This window comes from Myzus persicae, unplaced genomic scaffold (assembly GCF_001856785.1).
Source record: "Myzus persicae strain clone G006 unplaced genomic scaffold, MPER_G0061.0, whole genome shotgun sequence".
In the NCBI taxonomy this organism is placed as follows: Eukaryota; Metazoa; Arthropoda; class Insecta; order Hemiptera; family Aphididae; genus Myzus; species Myzus persicae.
In genome coordinates this window covers 144,388-164,547 of record NW_019104322.1, presented here as the reverse complement: position 1 = coordinate 164,547, position 20,160 = coordinate 144,388, and the positions used below count along the sequence as shown (strand labels likewise).

The 20,160-nt window shown below is 28.4% G+C and overlaps 1 protein-coding gene across 1 annotated transcript in view; it reads right to left on the bottom strand.

The window, feature by feature from the left end:
* LOC111041150 (transmembrane and TPR repeat-containing protein CG4341-like) overlaps positions 1-6,455 on the bottom strand; it is an 87,791-nt gene extending 81,336 nt beyond the window's left edge. The window contains exons 1-3 of the mRNA XM_022325340.1: positions 6,100-6,455; positions 3,473-3,667; positions 3,238-3,341 (exon numbers count right to left, since the gene is read on the bottom strand). Coding sequence (XP_022181032.1) covers positions 3,238-3,341; positions 3,473-3,547 — 179 coding nt within the window. The 5' untranslated portion in view covers positions 3,548-3,667; positions 6,100-6,455. The remainder of the gene's footprint in view (positions 1-3,237; positions 3,342-3,472; positions 3,668-6,099) is intronic.
* Positions 6,456-20,160: the final 13,705 nt, after the last annotated feature.

Sequence of the window (20,160 nt, the reverse complement as noted above, 5' to 3'; positions counted from 1 at the left end):
ATGTTTTAGTTTGATAATAATTTGTCACAATAATATTATGTATCACATAAACGCCTGTTCGTGAAACTGGTATGCTAACAATTATTTTTGTTATTTATATTTGTTTGAATTATTAACAGGGTTATAAATTATAAGATTCACATTTTCTGAATAAAAAAATAATTAAAACTCCAGGCTGGAAAGTTTGCAAACAAAATTCTTGAATGGAAGTGTGAAGCATTGCCTATTTAAAAATTACTCAATATTAAGTTATGAGATGTAAAAGTTTTTTTTTTTTAATTATTTTTAGTTTTCTCATAAATTTAACAAGAATGATAATTATATTAAATAATATTATAATCATGCGCTAATAATTCGACATCAAAAGCATAAAATAAAATAAAAATATATGTTTATAAATTTAGAATACTTAAGATCTTATAACTCATTAGGATTATTTAATATTTAGTCAGTTAAAGTTTTCTTATACGTGGTGTTAATCATAATAGTCCTAAAATAGTAAATTCAATAAAATAGTACATTGTGAGATAATTCAATAATTAAACATATTAAAATCTAGTTATTTCTTTTTCTTCATTTTTCTGAGCGAATTATTATAGATGATCATGGACTGTATGTAGTATATGTTATATAGGAATAATAATAATATGTTCACATTTCGTTGCATAAGCTACTAAGAACAAGAAAAATTTGGCTTTTCACAATAAATAAAAATAAGTATTTTATTCAACGTATTTATAGATGTAACCTAAAGTTTTTGTAACCAGTTTCATAAATATTAATTTTTTTATTATTCTAGTGCGTTTCTTTAAAATTTTAAAATGTATTTATACAAGGCTATTCACCAAGCATGTTCATCCCCATCATTTCATTTTAATAATGAATTTATTCAAATTTTGATTTTTGGAATTTTGAAACATACTTTAAGACCATATTTTCAAATTCTTGAGACTTTTTGTACTACCTAAGTATTCTGTGTCAAATACAAACTTTTAATTTTCAAATGAGAACCCACGGCTCCTTTCAAAGCAAATCATTTAGTGGATATTTTTTTTGAAAATGTTGATGTACCTATTACCTAATTCAAAATTCCCACAGTTAGCTTTTCAGTTATTAAAATGTTTGTCTTCAGAATAATTTTTTGTCCTTCAAATAGTTTTACAAAAATATAAAATGTATGTTATTTTGGATAATCAAATTTATTATACTTGGACAATTTTGATAGATTAATAAAATGATTAAAATCGTCTTTCAATTCCAAATCTATTGTTATGGACCTATTACCTATAAATTTTCATTTGTACACAAAGTCAAGTAAATCAAATACTACTCGTTTGAATTTGATTCATTAAATAACTTAAAGTAGCGATGAAAACATAAGTTTGTCTCTCTACATGACATTTTTTAAGCAATACAAAAAATAATTAAGAATTTGAAAACATGGTCTATAAGTATATTTAAATATTTTAGCAAACAGATTTTGAGTAACTGCATTATTGAAGAAGAAAAGGGTTGACATATTTAGTGAATTACTCTCTATATAAAATAATAGACATACTAATGCACTGTCATACAAGGAACTTATGAGTTTATTTAAGGACTAAGAGTTCTCATTTACGTTTACACTGTCCTTCATCTAAATTATTTTATTTATTTAAAAAGTATAAATCTTACAGGATAATATTATAAATAATATAATTATATAATATATAATGCGAGGAATAAGCCAGAGAATGACATTTTAATTTTTAAAATTAACAATAGTATTATAGTATTAAATAGAAAAATTATATTCATTGTAGGTATTATTAAATAATTATTTTTAAAGCCGTTAGTATTTATAATATATTACTTTCTTTTTAAAATATAATATGTCAAAGGCATATTATCGTGGTTTCTTGACTTCGATTTAAATATTACGATTTAAGGCTATTATTATTGTTATTTTAAACAAGATTTTGGGTCAAAATTAGGATAATTTTCGTATTTGCTTTTCGTATTATCATCGTCTAGTTTAGTCTATGGGATTTTGTCGTTGTAATGCGGCAATTTGTATGCGATATGTGGCCAAGAGGACAAATGCAATTGCCGCTATACGGTTAGTATTTTTGCATTGGCTACAATAAAATTATAATGCTGTAACGTGCGCCAAACTTTTAAATAAAAAAGTGGTAAAAACAAAACGAGTTAAACGGGAAAAAGACAACACAAAAAAAATGAAAACGTAATCGAAAATTACACGATTGCTTTTTTCCCATTACCATGTTACCACACGGTGGTATAGGTACTTACCATAAATTCTATAACTAATAGCACAAATATTTCTATGGCTTAAACGTACAAAAACGCTGGTATCTTAAAATTGTCTCCAAGCACAAAGGAATATTTATTGTAGATCTGTTCTAAAACATATTAAAATAACACCACTACTCCGAAATTCGTAACAAACCAATATATCATTAAATAATACGTATAATGCTGAATGAATATAGACGCTATCTTATAATATTATCACAACTCAATTACTTAATTTGTTTTTAATAGCAACCTTACTGTCATAGTTTGTTATTCAAGTAATATTTGGTATTTTAGGATTTATCATCCTGCTTAAATTGATTTTATTTAAATATACTTAAACATAAAACATAATAATTATAATTCAATCATTTCCTATACAACTAAATCCACCATAATATTCATAAAAAAAATATCAGGCATTTTTTGATTTTCATTTCTCAGCAAAAATTAAGTTCACATAAAAATAATAACTGTGTTAAAAAAGTACTTAATCTTTTAATTTTTCAATTAATAATAGAAATAATATTAAGCTTTTAAAAAAAATAATTTTTAAAATCTCTATATAATTTTTTTAACATAAGGTATTTAAAATGTATTAATACCAACTGGACTTATAAAAAAATTTCATCGACTTAACATTTAGTAAAAAGTGATGTCATTTAAATTATAAAAAAAAAAAACAGTTTTATTTTATTGTATGATACTTTTTTAATAAAATAAAATTGATTGTTCTATTGCACAATAATGCAATATTCTTGGAGGTGTTAAAATAAAAGGAACCATATGGCTTTTACAATTGTCACATACCGTTACCGTTGTACTCATATATTCTATACGCCTAGTAATTGGTGGCCTACCCTATGTCCTTTAGTTGAACAGAAATCAACAGTCCTATAAAATGTTCTCAAAAAAATAAAAATAATATTCATATTGTCTTACTTGTCGTCGTACACGAAACCAGCATTCAGAGTATTCGCGTACACGGCAATCGCCAGTGAACAACATATCAATAAGTGATAGTCGACGTTAAAATAACGTTTTATCTGAAAACAATATAGGATTCGTTTAGTGAAGAGCATTTGTTTTTTTTTTACTCTGCAGGGTAAGTTCATATACATTAAAAATATATTTTATTTTTTTCTATTTTTCTTTTAATCATTTTTTTTTTACGTACTCGATTTGGCTTTTTGATCGACACAGGGGTAGCCGAGACCATCGTGGCAACGTGACTGAATAGCAACACACTCATAAACTCAGCGGTCCTTTTCAAAGCAGAACCACCCAGTGTCCCTTCGGCGCATGCGTTCGTTTTTGAATTGCGCAAGGACGCCTATCGTACATGTTGAGATATAGTAATACAAATAACTCCCTAATAACATATTATAATTTATAAATAATCATGAAATAATAAGTACAAACTATTATAAAAATATGTTTAATCAGGCATATTATTAAACATGTAATTTTAATACGTGTGTTTACACCATAAATTTAAAACACATTTATGATTATACGTAAGCTGTTGTATATATATTTTACTTTAAGATTGAATATGATTTTGTCAAAATTAATTTATACGTACACTTCAAGTATACATGAAAATTTTATGATTGAAAATATAATTCAATTAAAATGTAAATAAACCTATGTATAATATAATATAATTTTTTTTTAATACTATGCATATTTGTACATTTTATATTGTGTAGATATTTAAAAACCAAAATGAATATTGTTATTATTAATCAACTAAATTAATTAAATATAATATTTAAATAATTAATTTTGCCACATTTGTTACGTCGTTGTCAATATTAAAGTACAGTCTAAATTAACGACATAATATAATTTATGTATATTTAATAAACTAGTATAATATATTAAAATAAGATAAGATATATATTATATGAAAGGTATGTTTGCTCTCTGACACCTGTGTATTATTACCTATGTACATATCTAAACATGTATGTAGAATAATATGCTAATGGTTTTTATCACTGTATTATCTTTACTAAAGTAATAGGTAATAACATGATATGTACACACATAGTGTGTTTGTATATAATCTTAACATTAGTCATAACTTTAATTATGTTTGCTTTTAATTTTCAAGACAAGTGTATGAACTAGGGTTTTAATAATATACATAATATATAGGTAATTATAAATACGTTTTTTGCCATTTTTCAACTTTTTGTTGTCAATCGCAAAAGTTGAAACAATTACTAGTGTTTTGAAATAAATGTAAATGTAGATACGACGTCAGAAATCAGTGAAATTCGAATATCGAAATAATCAAAAAATGAATATTTAATCATAATTACATTCCTACCACAAAACAGTTGTATAATCTATTTATGATTATAATTGAAATAAATTATCTGAAATCATATAAAATATTTATTCAAACAAATATAATCATCGCCTACAAAGTGTAATTATGTTTTTTTATTATAACAATAAGTTTTTTTTCTATATGCCTACCTACACATTTTAAAGGAAATTTGAATTCAAATACTTATGGTGATACCAAATAAAAGCACGAATTTACGAAGCGATCTTTGATAGACAAAATATGTTTAACACAATGTTTCTGTACGTTAACCTGCCGTCCTGTATTATCCTGTTATATCAGTTATGTTCCCTTGTAAATAAAGTATTGATAAATCATTTAATATTGATCACATTGTGCTCTTTGTAAATGATAGGAGTGAAAATTATTTATATTTATTTATAATAGTTATTATTATTACTTTCGTACATATAAAAGAACATAAAACCAAATATTTACTTACTTTATATACAAATTTACATAAATTATATACTTTTATACATTACATAAAAACAATTATTAAACTATGTTTGTCAAGCATAATAATTCAACGCTCTGTGAAAAAATGTACCTTATTATTTCCAATAAATACTAATTTACATTTTTTAAAATCTAAATTTATTTGTAGAGATTAACTAGCCTTGCGGTTTCATGGCAGAAAAACCTAGAGATGGTATCCTAAATTCGCAACTGATTTGATCCCTCCATAGTCCATAGTCTACAACTATGTTTTGTAGATAGTTCAGGGATCATAATAAAATTTAATATGAAGGTTCATTAAAACGTTGACTATAGAAATGGTCCCAAAGCGTAAATGTATATTATACAATTGGTTTTAAAATATAACACCTGAGTATGTATTTAAATAAACGAATACAATTCGAGTGAAATATTAGTACCTTGGTAGTAAATTAAAAATTACTTTATTATTGCTTATATACACCTACTATGAAAATATAAATTTGATTTAAATTAGAAAAATATTTTATTGCAGCTTTATTCATATTGTTATTTTCCAGTAAATGTGAAGAAAAATAGAAAAATAGAACATGAGCTTTTAAAAACTACATTATTATAGCTATTCTGAAGTTTCCAATTAAAAAACAAATAAACATTTTGAATGAGTTGGTTAGTAAAAATATTATGACAATTTTTTTCTAAAACGGTATAAAAACAAATGATAAAAAAATTAATCAAATTCCAAAAAAAAAAATAGAAACGAATAGAATTCGTATCTATTTTAAATTATGTTACTTTATTGTATATTAATTATTTTATTTAATATTTGTAATAATAATTGTGATAGTTTTAATCAAAATATCATTTTAAATAATAAATAAACATTGAAATAAAATATTAATATTGTTAAAAATAGAGTGATATATGATTTATTATTATTTTTACTGTTATAAGGTAAACATTATATTATATAATGTTAGTTATAATAATAATTTTTGTTGACCAACCTTAATCTTTAACTAGCGCCAGAAAAGATTATGCATTAGTAGATGCGTATGAACGGTCTGCTGCACTCGTGCTCTCGCCTACGATTATAGTAGACATAAGTTGCAAGCTTTTCTCAAGAAAAGTAATTATACGTCATTTAGTATTTAAAAATAAGAATTTAATTACACGGTTATTTACGTATGGATTACATTGTATTATACGGTTTTATATTTACTAAACTGTAGTTTTGTGTAGTCAAATAATTCGGCTGAACTGTGTTAATTAATACAATTTAAATGGTTGAAAAATACATGATAGTACACTGCTTACCGCCACTTATTATATCCTAAACGTATTTTATTGTTATGTTACCAAGCAAGCGGATTGCATTTCTAAAACTAAATTTTTTATCTGTCTATTATGGTCCATATATGCATCACAAGACGTATCATACCAATCATAACCAATACTATTTAATCATTCGGTTATAGTTCGTTTGATATGAATTACTAGGGAGTGCAGTTAGTGCAGTTCTATCAATTGATCGTTTTTTTTTTTATTTAGTTTATATTTTAATTTGTAGTAACCTTCTTGTGAAAGGTTATTGTACGCGGGCAAGTATTGGCATTTGCCGCAGGTTGGTATCACCACATATAGTAGGTATAAGGGTAAAAAGTAAAGAGAAAATTACATTTATGGAATAGTGGAATATCATTTTCAAGTATTGAAATAAAATTACCCAGAATTTGAAATAATAATACAGACTGTTATAATAATAATAGACAAAACAAAAGTAATGTTTGACGAAATTCTATTGTGGCCACAAAAGCCTCATACAAAACAATATAGCTATTCATTAGCCTCAAGCTAAAATAACTCAATTACATATTTAATATACACTCAATGTATATTAAATGTATGATTGAGTTATTTTTCTACACATATTTTTAGAGTCTGTGACACGACAAAGATAAAAAATATCATTATATTGGTGTGAAATAAAATAAAACAACATAAAAAATGAATACTCAAATATGAATATTAATTCAATAAAGCAACTCGTTTTTATAAATAATCTAAAATGTTAATTGCCGAGAACCTGTCAACAATATGACACCGAACGGAGAACGCACAAAGAAAACTCTAAAAAACTCTAACTTAATAAATAAGGATAGATACTTACAATATTTGTTTATTTATATTTTAATGGCCCCCACTGAGATATAATCCTGATTGGTAGTCGGTTGAGTTTTAATTTTAAAAGTGTCAATCAAAATTGCTGAAAAACGATGATAATTATAATAATCGAACGCAAACGATGAAATTATCATAATACCCAACATATTTTATTATACTATATAATAATATGGACAAATAAGAGAAGGGCATGGATGAACTTGTTATACTTCGTTTGTCACCTCATTAAGTAAAATATGCGTACGCTGTTCTTTACGGCTTAGTGACTTTATGAGTTTTTAACGGCATTTACTTTTTTTAATAATATTATAATGATATAACCGTTTTATCATATCAGTCATCATCGTCGTTGTGCTCATATAGTGCTGCTGTCACACCTTTCGCACCAGACAAACACAATTATAATAATAATATATACGACTATAATATTATGTATGTATAAGATGGACGCGAGCTGCAGTGCCTGTGTTACATTCAGCCCCGTAAAAACTGACGTTTAAAGGATAACCGATCGAAAAAAAGCAATCATTCCAATTGACAGGTTGTAATTATTATAATGTAAGGAAGTCACATTGAGTTCGTCAATATTTACACGGCAACGAAGATAGGACAGCGGTGGTAAGACCTACCGCAGGAGGAGGAGTAGGAGCTGGATTTTTCCACGAACGTTTCCATTTGTTTACCCGCGTTTAGTGCGCCGCAGAGAGTTTATTTGGGCTACTGAAGGCTACTGTGGTAATATTGTGTGTGTATATATATAATAAATTATATATGTGTGTATAAGACAGGGGTGACCTGACAACCTTACATACGAGTGTTTTATATTTTAACGACGACCTTATAAGGTCTTATAAGACGTATAACCGTTAAAAAAAATCAAAACAGTCTCAAAAGCTTCAAAGTCCGTATAGCTATTATACTAAGTCGGTATTATTGCCAACAGGTTATATTTTATACAGGTATCTACTAAATACAACCTGCTGTCAGTAGACTACTGAGCTATATTATGGAAGAAACTTAATAATATTAACATATTGTCCATATAGTATGGTGTTAAGACCTTTATTCAACTATATCGATCAGTAGTAACATAAAATCAATCATGAGCCAGACCTATGGCTCTGAAAAACAATTTTCAATTTAAAAAAAAAAAACACACACACTATACGATTAAATCATAACAATGTGTAATATTATGTATTGAATGATTCCTTTCATAGTAAACAGTGATTATCTACTCTAAAATTATTAAAGTTATTTTAAAAAATATTTACTATTATTTGAATTTGAAATAACACAACACTTTTTATCGTTATACGTTTTTGGTATTTTTACTTGTTTGAATGAAAACATACATAATTGATTTCATACATCGAAGCAGAATTTTTACTGAAATGTCTATACAGAAAATTCGAAATTCAAATGAATATAACATGAAGGTTACTGCTAACTAGTATTTAAAGTTTTAATTAGAGGGGTAGTGGACCAATATTTTTCGGGGTACGCCAAAGCCTCTCCACTCAACTCGTTTAAACTTTAATTAACTACTTATAGGTATACTAATAAACCACTCGTTAAAAATTATGTTTTTACGTGTAAAAATTCTCAGAAAAATAATTAGCTTCGTGATACGAATTTGATCAATTAGAATGTAAAATAATTACTTATTCAATAATAAAGATAAAAAAAGTAATAAAATATTTTTATTTTTTTTAAATATGTTTTAAAATGACTTCAAATTCTGTAAAAATTTTTTATTATTTTCAAAAAGTGTATAGTATTTGTTCACTGTTAAAATAACCATCCAGCATACCTAATATACTCAAACGATAATATTCTCATATATATATATATATATATATACAATTATGTAACATCAAATAGCTGCAGATTGAGGCTGCATGTTTGCAGGTTTTGTCGTATTTTTTCAATGACCAGGTACATCGAACCAACGAACATTTCAGCAGTGTCGATACTAAGCTAATAATCAATTCATTTTGAAAGTTTGCATAATATTTGTGATTAGTGGTTACTTGCACGAAAAATACACGATTATGCGTCGATATCACCGCTGCTTGCTGTTTGAATGCCGTCCGTAAAAGAGGATAATTGTTTGTGGAGTTGGCCTCGTTATGAATTGTCAAAATCAAAAAAAAATAATATATTTTATTCTTACTCACTCGTCAATTTCAAACGGAAAACAAGTATCGTGAATGTTTGTTTGAATATGAGATCTCTAAAACCAACTACGAACATAAAATGTAATAATACAAAATTTTAATAAATGTAACATTAAAACTTAGTTGTTATCGTCGTGTTGTACAAGTATTCAATTTCGCCAACTTAGTTTTGACGTAACCGAATCCTTGTGTGTTATAAAAGATAATATGTTAAAGACGATGCCTTAAAATGATGGTAAATAAGTTCAAATGTATATTTTATAGTCTGCTTGATTCTCAATTATGATGATAACTCCATTTTTTTCGATTTAGGGATTATCCGTTAATAAAACATAGACCTTATACTATACGAGACGAGCAATGAGTGTATGTAAAGCGTAATAGAGGGAACGTTTTGATTATTTGATTACTTGTACGTACGGTAGTGCGGGGTAGTAAGGTAAAGATTTATAGATATTTTGATAAAAACGTTTCACTTCAAAACTTTGTTGATGTTGTATAAAACTTATTATAATTATTATTTATTATTTTAAGGATTGTAGCTGGTGTAATACAGTGTTGTATGATACCTGACGACGACGAAGGTGAACAATAAAATAAGAAAAAAACCATTATCAATTTATTAGCTTAGCTCGTTGCATGTTTTGAATGTAATGAATACTAAACATATTAATTCTTAGTTAGATGATCAATGATGCCTCGGACGACGAGGAGATGCCGCGGCCGACGAAGTGATGCTGAGGACGACGAGGAGATCCTAAACTAAGCCCACCATCTACTACTAAAATTATAATATTATGTGTATCTACTAACTAGTTTTAATGAATATTCTTGTTTAAAATTATAATCGATACTTTAAAACTTTTTATACTCATAATTACATACTTCATATTAATGGTAAAAACAAATATTATGAGCACCTATAGATATATAATGCTCTCTATATTAATAATCTATTAACATGTGCACTATAAAATGTTTATAATTAATATAAAATGCACGAGGGCTTACCAGTAAATGGGTATTACATAGTTCACCACAGCGTAGGTACATCAATATAGTGCTTTTTAATATGACACATCGGTATAACACTGCTCATTAGAAATGTGTGCCTTAATGCTGATTGTCTAACAATAATTATAGGAATATGTGTGTATTTATAATAAATTAATATTATAAGTTATGGCCAACATTTAAAAAAAAAGTGGACGGCAAATAGTTTATAATTAAAAAACATTCAATTTATTGTATTTCACTATACTAATAGTTAGACATTAAACAATGAGTGCTAAATTTGAACTTCGGGATGCAAAGACCGTTTTGCATTCCCCTATTTTCACCAATGCATATAAACCTTCGTTACGTAGGTATACGAGTATAAGACCCAGCAGTCCAGCTCTACAAATCTAACACTATCAATGAATGTAGTACTGTAATAAGAAAATTATCAACAATAGAAATGTCTAATTTCAACACAGTGGTCCAATATTATTAAGCTAGTTTTTATAGTTTACGTGGATGAAATTAAAAATGTGTTAATAACCGTGTTATTATATTTTAGAGGCGTCATTTGCAAAACAATTGAAGTCACTATGGCGATAGAAAGCTTATCAATGTTTAGGCCGGCGGGGAGTGGTCTGATACAAATGATTCACAATGTGGTAGTGTGCCCGTTAGAGCTTAACACTTTCTATCGCCAATTACAATAAACTAAATAATAATACTTTAAAATATTTGATAGTAAAGGTACCCAATATCTTTTACTATAAGATAATTGTTAGGCCACGTTCAATGAGGATCCCAGCTTAGTTTGTAATTTCCTACCCTTTTCTTGTCACATTTTACTTCATGGTAGGTATAAATACTCTATTCAGATAACTATCAACTAATATGTTTTATATTTTTTGAATATTTAAGTATTTTAAATGGGGTGATCAATAGTCATTTAATTGGTAGAACCATTTCTTGTACGAGTACCTACTTCATGATACCTATTAAATGTTTAAAATCGATTAAGTTCAAACTTAAATTTCTAAATAATTTAGAAAGTAGAACTTATGCCATAAATACGAGTAGGTATCAAATTATTTATAGGAAGTGATTTTAAAATTTAAAAAAATAAATTTTTTACCCAATAAAAAATTGAATAAACATTAATGATTATATAATATATTCCCACGAGAGCTCTAATTTTTTTAACTTTGAAAAAACTGTAAACATGTTTTCAACTACCTACTAACGACCACTCAAGCACTCAATAGACGTCTTCTGAAAGTTTTTCAAACACAATATTTCGAATATAAAACTTGTATAATTATAAAGTAAAAACTAACAAACTTTAAAAATAATATTTGTATAATTTATTTAAAAGCAAATCTAAGTACCCGTATTTTTGTACACAGTATATTGTACAAAAGGTAAAAATAAGATTCATAAGGTAAACTAATACAATAAAATAGTGTTATGGCGCATACGTGCATGTACTATAAGAAACGATCGTATGGTAATATTTGCTCAAGTATTTGTGATAGAACATGAGTAATACTGTTTACTACACAAAAGAAATAAAATGGTATGTAGATCTACAAAAAGTAGTGACATTGTTCAGTGTTATAATTGAGTTTTACGATAATCGTTCAAATTTTTTTGGTTCACAGTTCACCTTTTTGAGATAAGAGTTTTACAGGGCTCCCTTCCCCAAGTCATTACATGACTAATAATAAGAAATAGTACCTATATTAAAAATAATGTAGGTATATATTATATTTAACTAAGAATAAAAAATTCAGTTAGTTCCTTATTGTTCTCAAATCCCTTTTTAAATATAATATTTTTTTTCCTGTAAAACAGGTTGATATAAATGATTTATAGTAATCAGTTGGTAACTCTAAGTTTTTTTATTTGACTGCTTACAATTTAGAAATTTATATGCGATTAATATATATTTTATAGCTTGTATTATTTGCACAGACCTATTAGAATTTTTTTTTTTTGATTAATCGTTAGTTCTATGAAATAACAATACTATTATACCTCTATAATGATTAATGATTGATATATATTTTATCGTTTCCTGAGAATAAGCTCTATACAGCCAACATTTATATTTAACACTTTTTTTTTGTTTAAATGAAACGTTTATTTATCATTATCACTATAAATGATTTCGAATAATATTTCTCAGCGAGAAGAATCAATAAATGCAAAATAAATAAGCGTATTCAAATGTAAATCGACGTGAAATGTCATTTATATTTTTATAAATTGTTCCGTATTATTTAGATTATAAACAATACGTTCGCTAAAATATTCGTTCGCGGTAACTGTGTACGAAAACTTCATGAATATAAAATGAGTCAGACCTTTTTCATTATTAATCTTCATAAGGTCATTTTTACGTATATACATATTATAATATAATATATCTACATTTTTTTTTTTTACCTACGTCATAAAACACAATTAGTTAATTAACCGAATTTATCATAAATTCTCGGACACGGGTAGCTATATGTCCAGGGACATCTTTCCTGATACTTATACGCGCGTTACAGCCAAACGCATTAAATCCATTAATTCTGTTTTATTATAAATCGGCTCACAGCGAACGAAAGGGTTAAAGAGCCAAATGCGGTTACTTTTAATTAAATCCCATGGGTGGCACATGCCGTGTTCGTGGTCGCACGAGGCCTCGACGAATTTTCAAAAACATTTTTCTACCCATACATTATAATATGGCCATCATTTCGATGAGGTTGACGTGTGCTTTTTTACCCGTTTCGTTCATGTAGTATTATTGTACACGGACACGATTCGTTGTACAGCCGGTGATATTAATTATGCATAATGAACACATTTCAAAGGACACATTTTTAAATCGACCATTGACTGTTGTACCTATGTAATGTGCATACGTACACATACATAATAATATGTAAGTTAAACCGCTTAATTCTATGATCGTTTTATACTCTATTAGTTTCGGATATCAATTGCATGGAATAATATGTACAACAATATATTATATGGATGACAGCAAACGTAATCGTTTCTGTCACGTAATATATAATTACAAATTATCATATATGTAAACAGTAAATACAATATGTATTGAATACATTGTATTCCCATAATATATGACATCTGTCAATATTAAAATAATTATTATCCAGTTTAGTTGTAAATCTATACATATAAAATTCAAATACCACTTAGTCACTAATCGCTGTAACTCAAAAACTACGCAACGTGCGAGCTTGAAATTTGGAGTTTAGGTTCTTCTCATATTTTCACCGAGCAATAAGAGAGGATTTTCAAAAATGCTGCGTTTTAGTGGAGTAATTAACAATTATAATTATTCATCGCCAATATGTGCTGCACGGCACGGGCTCATGGCTGCCCGCGGGTTTTCGGCTACCTGCAACCTATCCTTTTTGTCCGAAGGTCAACAATAAGAATATTGTTCCGAGAAGTTAATCGATAAAAATAATCTCATGCATCGCGAGTACATCAATATATACTTATTAATATACCAAAAGGACTTTTTTGACTTTTTCCGGGCAACGCCGGGTAATTCGGCTAGTTTGTAATATATATCATTTGTCAGTGGTCACATACTACTAACGTGGTACATAAAAGGTATGGTAATATGCAACAGCCAAACGAGAACACAATTATTATTGGAATTTAAAATACGTGGGTATTCATGATTCATGTTTTTCTAAATTACTCAACACGAATAAAACTACAAAGTACCCTAACCGAAGTTAAAAATGTTTACGGTAAACTTGTGCGAAAAGTTTTTCTACATAGGTGCCTACTAATGTGTTCATTAGCGTATATTGTAGATTGAGGTTAATTATAAGTAGCAGGAAAATGAAGGAAAAGTAATTAAAAAATAACTAAATAACTAAATAACATTACATTGTAAAACAAGAAGAGCTGATTTCCGTTGCGCTTCGTTTACATTTTACAATGTTTAATCTGAATAAACGACTCTACATTGTTGTCATATTATTATCATACTATATTCAAATAAAATAATATCATTATATAGTTATAACAACAGATTTGCAAAATAATCATTGAAAGAATTGTTTTTATTCTACCGCAACACATGGAATATGCGAAATGCAAATATTTTCTTTTGAATTTTTTAAAAATAATTTCAATTAAATGTTAATTGTCATCGTATTGTGTAAAGTGAATACACATGACGGTATAATTTAGCTTTAAATAGTAAAACTATGTAAAAATGCTTTTGAACTCGGTGAGCTCGATAATAATAATCCATAAAGTCTATAACATTACACAAAACTACTTCAGACATTAACTTGGAAACTTTTGAGAAGCGAACATATTTGGAAAAATACTTAAGTCTGTAATTTCATGCCTCGAAACATCCTGAAAATAATCAGTCGTAGTCCAACTTCAACTTTTCGTTTAGAATTTTCTTATGCTTTAAGGGGGGCGAATGGCATTTCAATGTGTCCATTCATTTGAAATATGATGTTATAAATCCGAATTAGTTCTTCGATTAAACGACAGCCGTCCCTTATCAACTCTCACCAGCATATACTTTAATGCAAGACGCTTGCCACAGTGGAAAAGCGGAAGAAGTACCATGAGAATTGCAATTTTGTATTCAGCCATTAAGCAAAGAAATAAGAAGATTAAAATTAAACTTTCAATTTATGACTCGTACAATATTTATATTTATTTACTCATTAATGTGGAACAGGCAGTTGAAAGGTTAAATTTATTTATTTTTGGTAAAGAATTCGTTAAAACGTGTACTATCACCTCCGACATTTTATTATTAAATTAGGTTTCATAATTAAAAATGGTAGATAATTTTATCGCACGTGCTCAGGAATATCAACTTTTTTCAGCCAACCTGGCTACCTACATAATCATACAAAAACTCATTAAACTGGGATTTGCACGTGAACTTGAACCATTTTCATCTGTTTTGGGTTCGTGTATATACTATTATATATTTTTTAAATACAGTTACCTTTTTTAATATGAGTATGACGTTCAAAATGTAATAACCCTCGCAATAGTATTTTAATTGCCATCGTTTAATGAAAAATAATTTTTTTTAAGCATACTTTACCACTATATCACCACAAAATCTTTACAACTCTATTCTTCGAAATTTAAAAATAATGATAGCAGTGAAAAAACAATGCGTGGTTTTTAGATATATTTATGGAATTTCATAGTTATAATTATTAAAAGTTAACAGCGCCTGTTAAAATAGTTTTAATTGCATTTCATAAAATATTTGAATTCTCAACTGTATTTTCAAAGGATGAAACAACGATTGAGTATTGTCAATAATTTCAATGATTTCGTATACAATATAATAGGTAAATATATTATAATATATTAAATTGAATACACGAGGCATCAAAAAATTTATATTTTTACCAACATGCTCGTACCCAATATGGCCGTACTCGTTATTCTGTACCAGACTACTTTTTTAAACCCAGCCAACTTCGTTTTTGTTCCCCTAAACTTTTGAATTGCCCGTTTTAACGATGTACCCACTTAACAATCTCATGATTATAATATTGCGCTCGACAACAAACTCTCCAGTTTCTGACTATAATTAGTAGTATAGCCATCCTACCGTGACAAATAGAATAATATATCCTCTACAATGATATTATTATACTATGTTAGTTCAAAGTTTGTTCATTTTATAGTTACGGATTCTGATATAAACAAATAATAGATTGAACAACAAATATGTACAAACTAGATGTATTCTATATAGCGTTCTAAAATGTATTGAAATTTATTTTCTTTGAAATAATTCATGAAATATTTCATTTTTATGAAAAATAAAATTTTAATTTAAAACTATGTAGGAAGAACATTTAACACTTCTATTTAGTCAAATGTTAAGTGGAAAATGTCATAGAAATATTGCTTACATTTTACATTGTAAAAATAACATAATAATTATCCACATAATATTATAGATTTGTCTTCTTCACATCGTGATCGTTAATTAAATATTGATAATCACTAATCGGGTATGAAATCATGGTCGACCATCTAGTGATGATTGTATGAAACATAAAAAAAACCCAAAATATAAAAATATTTTATTGAAATATTGTAGGAAGGGACTGTATGCCTACATTGCAATGTACAACAATGGTCATACGTTAAACTTTCAACGATATGTTATTTAATTATTTTTTTATATTATCAATATAAGTAGATGGATAAATATTTGTATCTGTGATTAGTTTGTCCTACGTTAATTCGTACATGTATGACACTGTGCATATTACTATTTTTACTATAGTGGATTAATACTATCTATACTTCTAACAAGAAGTAATTTTTATATTTAATATATAATTAGGAGATTTGCAAAAAAAAATTATGATTGCCAACGAGAATTCTTAATTCTTTACACAGTTGATTAAATTCAAATCAGCCTCTCAAACAAATTGAAGGTGTCGCTTGTTATTAGTTAGGAAATGAACAGGAAAATCGAATACATCGTCATCAACTAGTTTGATTCAAAACGGTTGTTTGTAATGAAAATTGGTTTTTTTAATATGAGACTTCGATGTTGAGTTTGCACTTGAATTCAAAGAATTAAAAAGGTTTCTTTTGTTTTGGCTTTTGTTATTTTTTAATTTCTCAATTCCTATAGTTTTTTGTCGATGGACTCAATAATGGAGAATTTGTAACTATATTTTTATTGACAAGTGAGACACTGCGAAAGTGTGGTCTATTTTGAGCCTCATTATTTTTAATAGACATTATAAATAAGATTGTTGGGAATCAGTAAATACTATAATTACCAGCTCCAAATATAAGGACGATTCGTGTATATACCACAATATTATGCGAATTCTAACTTAGATTTTCAATCAACTGGTAAAAAACTTATTATAACACAATTAAATGAATATAAATATTAACTTATCTACATTGTAATTTTATAATAATTGTTAAATAAACAATATTTCACTACCTAAGCATTAAATTGGAACCACGACTGCTTTCTAGTGCTCCAATCTGAAATTAATATTTTAATAAGAACTTACCATACGTACTTTCATCATGCGTGGGTGGCACAAATATTGAAATATACAATTATTCCTGTGGAACAATTTTAAAGTGAACATGAGGCACCTTCGCACTCCCATCCAACAGCACTCATCTGTCAGTATAATTAAGTTAAATACTATACAGACATAGTTTTATAATATTATGACGTTATATTTAGCAGAAATGGAGAATCATCCGCATGGGCATACACACGAGCAGTTGTCGGCGATCGGGAAAATCAATCGAAATAAAATTTTTATTTTACAGTGCAAGTGGATGAGTTGATACCTATACATATATTATTATCGTACGTATACATATGTATGAATTGAATCATTCCACACACGAGGGTATATCACGAGGTCCGTGCAATAGATTTCGGTTTGAAGAACCCAAAACATCGTTCCTTTTATTAAAAATAAATCGAATCGAGGGTTGTTTATTTGTTGGGGTCAGTATATATATATATATTTAATTGGAAAAGCGGTTCTCCGCTTTTTTCATCTTCTCTTCACTGAATATATACAGGGTATCTCGCAGTGTTTGTTCTCGTCCGTCTCCTGTCTAAACCTCAAAACATTTAATACATACTATTTGTGTATACTTGATTTAAATTAGTATAGTTTAACTTGCACATCGATATTTATACAAATTAGCTCCATACATTTTATTTAGATTGATTATCCCAAACCAACACGAAACCAGAAAGTAACTATATTACATAATATGTTCATACTATGTTTATTATTTCTAATAAAATTGATCGTATAGGGTTGAACACATCAAGATATCCTGCACACCATCCAGTATTTATAAGTGCATTTGTTATGACATTTTTTTTTCACCCGAAAAATTAGTGTTAAAGGCAAGAGTTCTAATACAGAGGCGGAGAATATTATGTCACCGCCGCGTACATCTAATCAAGAGATGTGGAATTTACAGTTAAAAATTATCGGTACATTTTCTGGAAAAATTTGATACATTTTTTAAATAATTTTTTTTAATGCGTCATTTTTCCTACTTATCTAATAACCTGTTGTTAAAATCGATCATGTTGACATTTAATAACGGTCATAATTTAGAACTTACATCATTAGTAATAAGTATAGTTATAACATTTTGTAATAAGAACGAAATAAGTTATAATGATGGTTTTTAATAAATATAAATTAAATTAAATATGAGTACTTAATACAATCCATGTTTAATAATAAAATATGCAAATATTATACATGCTTTATTCTAAAATTCAAACCGTGTAAACAGAAAAATTTAAAAGCAGGGGGTCACTCGATTTTAACAACGGTAAAAAACAATCATTGTACAATTTACTTCTAACCTTAAAACGTACCAATAAGTTATCACATCATCTTTTCTCTAGTATTATATCTGTATAGGGCGTATGTGCAGATGGGCACCAAAATCTACCACTATGCGTAATATATGTACGCCATAATGTTCATCTTATAAATACCTCGTCGTGTGTGAAGTTGTTGTTGTTGTTGTTGTTATTCCATCACTATACGGAGAGACGTGCGCGCGCAGCACCAGCCGCGTAAATTGTATATTGTGCGACGAATACGCGACTCCTGCAGAGCCGCATGCGAGAGAGTAAAAAAAAAAAATTGTACACAACATAATATAATATATTATACATATATTATATAATACGCGACCGGAGAAAATCGAATTTGCGTAAATAAGCGAAATTATTCGCTCGGAGACGGGAAAAGTTTTATGCGTTTTCCGCGTCGGGCCTCGCATTCGGATGACTCGTCCCGCCACCCGCGCAATAACTCAGTACGTGAAACTTGCGCCGTATATTCCGTATATTATGTATTACGCGCGCAAATCTAATAACGCGTGAAAAGCGCGCGCGCTTTTCTTTTCGGATTTCGGACGCCTCCGGGGACGCTCGAGGCTGCAGGGAGAGGCGGTGGCTGCGACGACGACGACGACGAGAAGATTCGATGGTAAATCGCTTTACACAACGCACATACATACATATATATATATCGTATTATTATTACGTCGAACGAAATAAAAATCATTGGAAACGTCCCGCGGACTGGGAAAAAAAGAGATCCCGAAAGACGTGTGGGCGGCATAATGCGGTGCGGGCGGGGGACCGATATGATGGGTGCGGGTGGGCAGAAGACGTCGGCGCATTTGGGTATTATATGTGCGCAGCAGTATTCGCTCTCTTCCCGTCGTACGATGTACACATATATGTATGATATACTACAAAAATACTAATAATAATATTATATACATTTGACGTGCAGTCGTCAATTGTTCGTACTTTTATAATATAATTCGAACGCGGAGCACTCGCTCATGCCATACGCGAATATTTAAAAAATCGTACCCATGCATAGGTGTGTGTGTGTGTGCGTGTGTGTATGTGTATATGTTACATATGAGTGTGTGGGTGTGAAAAATGTGACGGGTGTCCGTCGTAATGGAGAGTATTATGTGTACGGTTGGCGTCTGCGTCGTCCTCGAATCAATCATTATTTTCCCTTCGCAGCAGCAACCCCCGCTTCCGCCATTCGATATCCGACATCCAAGTCTCTGTTTATTATAATATATTTATTTATATATATATATATATATATA